General features: G+C 32.8%; 1 protein-coding gene across 1 annotated transcript in view; it reads left to right on the forward strand.

Moving 5' to 3' along the window:
* Positions 1 to 7,953, forward strand: part of LOC139513058 (lysosomal thioesterase PPT2-A-like) — a 28,056-nt gene extending 20,103 nt beyond the window's left edge. Inside the window, exons 8-9 of the mRNA XM_071301171.1 lie at positions 1,724 to 1,778; positions 7,674 to 7,953. Coding sequence (XP_071157272.1) covers positions 1,724 to 1,778; positions 7,674 to 7,817 — 199 coding nt within the window. The 3' untranslated portion in view covers positions 7,818 to 7,953. The remainder of the gene's footprint in view (positions 1 to 1,723; positions 1,779 to 7,673) is intronic.
* The last annotated feature ends 1,721 nt before the right edge of the window (positions 7,954 to 9,674 follow it).

The following is a 9,674-nucleotide window of genomic DNA, read 5'->3' on the forward strand; positions in this document are numbered from 1 at the left end:
TAGCAAGAAGTTATTCCAATAGGCTATCTGCTCTTTGGTCATTTTGTTGTCTAATTGACATATTTCCTGTTTTCCTTCTCAATTCTATCCATATTTATTAGTCAAATTGGTGGGTGCCATCACATACAGATATTTAAAAGATTTGTCAGACATTGTCACAACAGAAATTCTGAAATATTTAGTTCGCTCAAGTGCTAGTACATTTTTACTGGACCTTATTTCCATTTAAATATCAATAGACCCCAGCATAAAGAACTTTTATTGTTTATAGGTCAAGGGAAAGTTGAATATTTTCATGACCAAATCATTAGTAAAAATAAGATGAATCTTTTCACATCATGGAATTACAGAATGCAGTTAATAACATTGTCATTGTTGAAGATTGTATGTATTGCCTTTAATTCTTTACATCCACTTCATTTGATATTTGGAGGATAATTGTCTCATTACTGCATCTCCTTATTTTTATATTAAATATATCAGTATGAATTCTGATTACAAAAGGCAATGAAATCATGCATGTAGTGTGTATGTACTGAAACAAACAGCAGGTTCTAAACACTAATTTAACAATACATATAACTATGATCATACTCAGGACTGTTGATAAAAGTACCTATTGACCTGCTGTTTATAAGTTCAAATAATGAACCATTTTTGTAGTCACAGATGTTGAGGTTTTTTATTTTAATGTCATTTGGTTTGTTATAATCAAGTTGTATAATATTTTATGTTAAACATCCTGAGTAAAGTTTAAAAAGATTTAAGACCTAATAGATGAGAAAATTTTACCATACTGAAAGTGTAGAATAAACACTTTGTCTGGAAAGTTGATAATACATGTAGCTTGAAAATCCACATCTTTATTCAAAAGATGCAGATAAATTTAAATAATAACAACATTTTTGTACTTTCTTTGTATACTTTTATTCCTCACCTATAACAGTAGGAGACATTATATTCTCTGGTCTTTATGTCCACCATGGTCTTTCTTTATCAGTCTGTTAGTCTTGAAGACCTGTTGGTGACCTTCTGCTGTTGTCTGCTCTGTGGTCGGGTTGTTGTCTCTTTGGCACGTTCCCCATTTCCATTCTCAATTTTATTATCGGTTTGTCTTACCCTTATCAGGTCAAAGTTTTGGTTGTAGGTAGTTAATCATGAAGTTGTGGTCATACTAGTCACATCAACTTTAAACTAAATGCAAATCACATCAACTAAAAACATACAAAATTTTTTCATCAAGTTGTGATCTCTTAAAGAGGTTTTGATCCTGATTTTGTGGTGCACCTGACATGAAAATGTGACTGTGTCATGCCTGCCAACTTTTGAAAGTGCGCATGGGGGTTTTAGTGCGTGACAACAATTTCAAAGGTTACAATACTTTGCGACGATTATTTTGTGCGGGTGTTGGTTAGTCATGTTGTACTTTTTAGATGTTTCTGTATTGGCTTAACACCTTCAACAACTTGTTAAAGTTTTAATAAGATCTGTTTTGTATAAATTTGTATTAGCATTAGCTCATTTCATTATCATCCAGATTTTTTGGCCCTGCCCACTCAATCATGGTCAACATCATCATAGGCAGATCCAGAGAATCAGTATATTTGTGTCTGTTTTGTTTTACTTATTTCACGTTTTTTATTGAAACAGATCAGTTGCTTTCATTTTGGGATAAACGTTTTTAGTTTTTACTGACCTGTCATAAAAATGCTTTTCATTTCAGCCATTTTGGATTTTATGATGGAAATGAAAAAATTAAAGAAATGAGAAATCAGGAGGTTAGTTACAAAAATTAAGAAATTAGAAATGAAGCTTAAATACATGTAGTAGTACAGAGTGAATTTCGTAGTAAATTATTTATTATTACAACATGTAGAAACATGTATACAATCAAATATCTGGTATAAAAATTGGGGATACTGAAATCAAAATTTCACAGTTGGCTGGTGATACTACTTGTTATTTGAAAGATGTATTTTCTGCACAAATTTTATTAGATTCTTTTAATGATTTTGAGAAGTGTTCAAGGTTAAAAGTAAATTTTTCTAAAACCAAAGCAACATGGATTGGAAGAAATACATTTAACAAAGAAGGTTCCCTTCCTATTAAATGGATAGATAGTTTTAAAACCTTATGTTTAACATTTAGCGCTTTTGAAGAAATGGTTTGTTCTAATTTAGATACATGAATAGAAAAAATGGAATCAATAATTAAAATGTGGAGCCTTTCCTTTCCTAGATCGGTAAAATCATAATTCTTAAATCACTTGCAATATCGAAGCTTATTTATGTCATTTCATCTACACATGTACCAAAATCTTATGTTATTAAAATACAACGTGACATTTTAAAATAGTTTTTTATGGAATGGTAGTACTCCCAAATTTAAATCGGAAGTTATTCAAAAGACTCCTAGCGAGGGGGGACTGAAAGCCCCAAATTTTGAAATACAGCTGTTATCCTTTCGTATTATATGGGCAAAAAGATTTTTGTCAGAACATGACTTTAAATGGAAATATGTTTTCAAAGCATTCTTCTCTCTTTTTGATTTAGAGGATTTATTTATGAGCAGATGTGAATTTGAGTTTTTAAATTTAAAAGCACCACTCTTTTATATAGAAGTGTTATCTGCTTGGAAACGTTTCAAGGGTATTTTCATCCCGTTAAATGCATTTCATGATAGAAAAGAATTTATTTTGTTCAATCTGTTTATCAAAGTTGACCGAACAAGTATTTTTTACAGATCTTGGTACATGAAAGGCATAAGGTTCATCAATAATATTGTATGATAAAGGCGAATTTTTGTCTCATGATGCTATTAACAAAAAATATAACCTGAATGTTACTTTTGTAGACATTGTATCTATTAAACTTGCTATACCACATGACTGGAAAGATTTTTGATTACAACAACACATGTCACCTAACAGCAACTCATTTGGATTCGTTTTTGAGCATGAAAATAAAAAAATGCCTATCAGTAAATTATTCGCTAAAGATGTATATTCACTTTTTATCGATCGGGGTAGTGTTTTTTCTATTTCACAACAAAGATGGGAAGAAAGTTTTAACATAGAAATTAGTGACGAAAAGGGGAACAATATTTATTCACTAGCTTTTAAATGTACTATAGAAAGCAAACTACAAGATTTCCAATATAAAATTTCACACAGAACAGGGGTGGGGGGGGGGGGGAGTTATTTAATTAAATATATTTTTGATATGATCAATCATGTCATTCACTTATGTATTGTAAAAATGGAATGTATGTATGCACTGTAGTTTGAACACCAAAAAGATCAATAAAAAATAAAAAAAAGTATACAAGTGATAGGGATACACCTGGACCAATGAACTATATTAAACATGTTCAAATTTTCATGTTCTATAATATATCATGTGTCAGCCTGGGGGTGGGGGATGTTACTTCCTATATTTTTATTGGTAGAGTGTGCCTCAAAACAAGAAAACAAGGTCGCTTTTTCATGCCCTGTTGGTTAGAATAGGGTCCCTTTTTCATGTTCTTCTGGTTAGAACAGGATTCCTTTTTCATGCCATTGAGAACAGTGTCTTTTTTATACAAAATATTTGTCTAGAACAGGATCGCTTATTTAACTGTTTAAGATGCAGTCTAGAACCCAGGTGTAAAACCGCATCTATTTTATATGGTCTAGAACAGGGTATACATTTTCTGAGCTTGTCTAGAACAGAGTATGTTTTTTAATATATCTGTTTAGAACAGGGTATGTTTTTTGATATATCTGTTTAGAACAGGGCATGTTTTTCAATGGTTTCTGGTTAGAACAGGGTATAATTTGGCAAGTGCTGTCGGCACAGTTATACCCGAAAGGATAAACAGTAAACCCCCCGGGGTGTTAGCATACTTTTATATACCAAATGAAATTTTTCCATAGAGTTATCCCCTCTTGGTCAAAGTGTTTAAACTTTTGTCAGTTCTATAACACTAGCTGTTGTTATCTTATTCTGAATAATTAGGTCCCTACTTGTTATAGACCTCTACTACTTGTGATGGCCTGAATTCCTTACAGGCTAGAAACTGTTCACAAATCCTGGATTTTGATTGGTTTCTTGTATGAATAGTGACCAATCAGCCTTCAGCCAGTGATCTGGAAGGTTTTTTTCACTATGGGCCCAGGGCCCCTCAAAAATAAATTCAATGGGCCATTTAAAAAAATAATGGGCCATTTGAATTGACTTCTGTAAAAAAAGAAAAAGTATCAGTATATTTACGCAACTGAAGAGATGTTGGTACTTATACCTTTATGATTTCGAATAATATCATGAATGTTGCTCCTGTGATTTTGTAATTTCAATTTCAATGAATATACAATAACGTTTTCCAAATCGAGCAATATAATATTTAAGTTAACCTTTATTTACAACGTTTAAACTGGTACTGTTGCCTTGTTCATGTTCATGGTTTTTTTTTTGTACATTAAATTTGGGTCTTAGTCGATACCATACTTATTCCAGACGTTCCGTATCAGGGGACATTTCAGGCATTTCCTCTGCACTTCTTGTATTATTATAACTTCATCACGGTGACAAGAATAACAGTAGAGAGTACCATTAATTCATAGAACAAAACAACAATTCGCTGAAGTCTACTTACAAAATATCAAAATGAGCCAAAGACCAAAAAATGACAAGGACAGTTATCGTCTTTTATGGAGACAAAAACTGTATTCATAAAAAGGCTTTGGGGTTTTTCAATCCAAATAAAAGCAAACTAAACCAAATGAGATTATTATTAGAGTTAAATCTCGTCGGTACTAGCCAAATTTCACAAATTTTAAAGTTGTTTATAAAACATTATATCATGAATGATGGTTAATTACGTTTTTGGGGTTATCAGTTAGACCGCATGGTTATCGACTCCTAGGAATCGATATTAAGAATTGAACGATAGACACTTAGGGCGTGAATTTTTCTTGCTACCTGATTGGAAGATATTACGAGACGTGAATAATCAAAATTTATTGATTGGTTAGGACAATCCAAACCTAGTAATTGTCTTTCAATCCCGTAGAGTATCGGATTTGTCTTCTCTATTTTAGCAATTAGATTTTACACAGGTAACTTTTATCTATAAATAGACGAACCTTCTGGAGTAAATAACAACGTTAAACGATACTACAAGTTCATAACTTGTGACCTCACGTGTGTGGTAAAATTTTTTGATTGATGCACGTGGCTATTCTAATAAATGAATTAATCTACAAAGCGAGAGCTCTTTCCATTTTCATCAGCTAAGAGTCGAATATAGCACTTTTTGAAAGGCTATTGCTTGTTCCATTATTACCATAAGAAAACACACGAGACGTTAAACCGCATGGTTCTATTATCATAGGAAAACACCTGACACGTCCCAAAAATATATAGGTGCTCCTATTATTGGAGGAACATTACACAGTTGTGTACACACACACTTGGCTGCACGGAACATGATCAGAAATCTATTTGACGATATCTAAACGTATCGGAACGAAGTGAAAAAATATCTTGCGCCACATGGGCGCTTACATTTGTCACTGTATGCGCCATTTCTTGTCAATATGCGCTATAGGCGCAGGGCGCACGTCCTTCCCGATCACTGTTCAGCTTAATTTTATCAGATATATAAATCCTGAGCTGCTTCTGAATGATTGTTTACCGACCGTGCGAGAGCTGTATAGCCAGTCAAGGTTGTTAAACACTTCCATTTGTGATGATTGATTGAAAAGACAGTCAAGTTCGTTAAACACTTCCATTTGTGATGATTGATTGAAAAGACAGTCAAGTTTGTTAAACACTTCCATTTGTGATGATTGATTGAAAAGACAGTCAAGTTCGTTAAACACTTCCATTTGTGATGATTGATTGAAAAGCCAGTCAAGTTTGTTAAACACTTCCATTTGTGATGATTGATTGAAAAGCCAGTCAAGTTCGTTAAACACTTCCATTTGTGATGATTGATTGAAAAGACAGTCAAGTTCGTTAAACACTTCCATTTGTGATGATTGATTGAAAAGACAGTCAAGTTCGTTAAACACTTCCATTTGTGATGATTGATTGAAAAGCCAGTCAAGTTCGTTAAACACTTCCATTTGTGATGATTGATTGAAAAGCCAGTCAAGTTCGTTAAACTCTTCCATTTGTGATGATTGATTGAAAAGCCAGTCAAGTTCGTTAAACACTTCCATATATATATGATTGATTGATGATTTGTGATAGTCTATGCATTCAGACTTTAATGTAGTAATCTTAGATCAGTGGAATATACCAACTCAATTTGGGTTATTGTTCTCAAAATTTCTCTGTGTATTTCATTTGCTTGGTATTGATCATAGAGTGGGGTGCACATATTTGCCGGGGACACAATTTCGCCGTTTTATGACTTTGAGGTGTGGAAACTTCAAAGGATGGCTGAAATGAAAGAAATATGCCGGTAAATTAAATTTTTATAACAAATATGATTTTTTTTTAAACTGCGACAAAATTGCGTCACTTACCGCATAAAACCGAAAAATGGACAACGATTTTCCACCAATTTCCTGAATGAAAAACTTGATTTCAAAGAAGTATTTCTTAGTAATTCATTGACTGATCACCCTAAATTTTAGTTTTGTACACCTATGAAATGTCTGCTTTTGCCGTCTATAATGAAACTGATTTGAAAAATATTGTTTAAAGCTGCAGTTATTTGGATTTAAGTAGATGTATAAAAACGGCGAATATGTGTCCCCCATAGACAAAACATCAGGCAATTTCAAACACCCTTTAATCTAATTTTTGCAGATGATTATTTTCAAACATACAAGTTTTCAAGCTTAAGAATATTTTGCATTTGAAGTTATCTTCGTATAGAAATATCAGTTTTATTCAAAAACATATAGACCTGAACATAAACTGTAGAAAACATGGAAAGATATGGTGAAAATGAGCACCCCACTCTACATGTATTTAATTTAATTTAGTAGATAATTTTTTTAATCAGGCAAATTATTCAATGATTGATATTTTTCTTTTAGATAGAATTTAAAGGTCCCTGTGAATAACAAAACATACTAAGTGTGAGTTCGTGGTCTAGTGGTTATGACCGATGGCTACAGTGCTGGAGGTCCCGAGTTCGATTCTCACTCGGGGTGCTAAAAATATCAGTACATCAGAAGGGTAATTTTCACCCTCTCACACACATCTCTGGTACCCAGACCGGAGTTTAAACTAGAATGGGTACTTAGGGGGCCTCGGTTGGTCAAAGTTGTCCCCTACTTTGACCTGGAGATCAATCTTCTGATATCTCTCTGGTTTGTCTGTTTCCACCAAGTGGCCTGGTGGTTCTCTACTAGTACTTCGGCTTCCTCCACCATAATAACAGACTTCCCGGTGTCCTACACGCTCCCTTGGGCGGTGTTGGGTGGGGATTGTTCTGGTGGTGGGATAATATTGTAAAGGACACATCTCCATTAATCCTTAGGGAGTGTACATGGATCCGCTGTACCCTTGCAGTCAATCAAGGGGTGCGTCTTAATTGGCGGAATCTCAGTACATACATACATACATACTAAATGGCTAGTTCACATTAATTTAACATTGTCATAATCAAGTACATCTTAAAATATGAATCACTTGTAAATATCATTATTGTATATTTTTGTCTTTGTTTTTTTTCAGTATTTTCTGAATGATACATTTGGATTGAAGGAATTAGATGGTAGAGGAGCAATAGATACACATGTTATACCTGGTGTAGAACATGTACACTGGTACAGAAATTCAACTGTGTTCAACAAGTACATTGAACCCTACTTAACATAGTACTAGGAAAAGAGAACATGGCATTTATGTGGAGGATTTGATTCATTTTTAGATAAAAACTCAGGTTTTATTTACTTTAAGGGGGTACCAAACACCTTTACTACAATTAATTTAGCTTGTTTAATTTTCTTAAATTTATTACAAAAAATTTACTTTGCCCCTTTGACAGAAATATAAAAAATAAAAAAACTTGAACCACACACTTTATCTGAAAAAATTTCATTGGTTATATAGCAGTTTTTAATTTGATTATTGAGTAGTTTAATATTTCCTCAACAATATAGAGTTATTAAAATGTTCAGCTGCTTTTTACAGAGTTATCTCCCTGTAATGTTATCATACCACATTAAATAATTGTTGCCAGAAGACATCTCTCCATCATTTTGCCTATCTGCATCTGCAATAAATCATTCCTTTTTAATAATTCATTAATTTTTATGTTCAGTAGTTTATTCTATGTTCTACAGTTCCATGGAACTGTTCACTCAAATTTGTTACCATGAAACTTTCTTATATTATTTTAGATTTTAATCAAATTAGTTTGAAACATCAGCAGTATATATTTTATTAAGTGAATAAAAAAATGATTGAAAATTTTCATTGCAGTTATGCCCCTTTGAAAAAGATGATTTGAAGATAATGTCTATTAGTGGATCATAGATTCTAAATGATATCTTCAGCTTTTAACCATGAAATATCATATGCAAATCTGTATACTTGAGAACTCCTTTTTATTGGTTAGAAGATGGATTTGATTTCCAAGTCATATTTAAAAGAACCATCTCTGCACATATAAATAGTGAAAAATAGGTCGTTAAGAAAATTAACTTCGAATTTTTTATGACAACTATTATTTCACCAGTATTTTTTTTAAATTGAATACATAATTTTTTTAATCAAAGAATGGCAAATAGGATTAAGCAAGATACTCGTATTTGATAAAGGGCATATGAGACAGTAGGGGTCTAGGGGATGAAACTTTTTTTTTTATTGAATAATGAAAACAACAATTTTCAACAAGGAAAGATGTTTTCCTTAATATTTTAGAAGCCTTTTTATACGACCGCAAATTTTGAAAAAATTTTCGTCGTATATTGCTATCACGTTGGCGTCGGCGTCATCGTCGTCGTCTGCGTCGTCGTCGTCCGGCGTCCGAATACTTTTAGTTTTCGCACTCTAACTTTAGTAAAAGTGAATGGAAATCTATGAAATTTTAACACAAGGTTTATGACCACAAAAGGAAGGTTGGTATTGATTTTGGGAGTTTTGGTCCCAACATTTTAGGAATTAGGGGCCAAAAAGGGCCCAAATAAGCATTTTCTTGGTTTTCGCACTATAACTTTAGTTTAAGTTAATAGAAATCTATGAAATTTTGACACAAGGTTTATGACCACAAAAGAACGGTTGGGATTGATTTTGGGAGTTTTGGTCTCAACAGTTTAGGAATTAGGGGCCAAAAAAGGGCCCAAATAAGCATTATTCTTGGTTTTCGCACAATAACATTAGTTTAAGTAAATAGAAATCAATGAAATTTAAACACAATGTTAATGACTACAAAAGGAAGGTTGGTATTGATTTTGGGAGTTTAGGTCCCAACAGTTTAGGAATTAGGGGCCAAAAAGGGACCCAAATAAGCACTTTTCTTGGTTTTCGCACCATAACGTTAGTATAAGTAAATAGAAATCTATGAAATTTAAACACAAGGTTTATGACCATTAAAGAAAGGTTGGGTTTGATTTTGGGAGTTTTGGTCCCAACATAATAAGGGGACCAAAGGGTCCAAAATTAAACTTTTGTTTGATTTCATCAAAATTGAATAATTGGGGTTCTTTGATATGCTGAATCTAACTGTCATGA

Source organism: Mytilus edulis, chromosome 2 (assembly GCF_963676685.1).
Source record: "Mytilus edulis chromosome 2, xbMytEdul2.2, whole genome shotgun sequence".
NCBI lineage: Eukaryota > Metazoa > Mollusca > Bivalvia > Mytilida > Mytilidae > Mytilus > Mytilus edulis.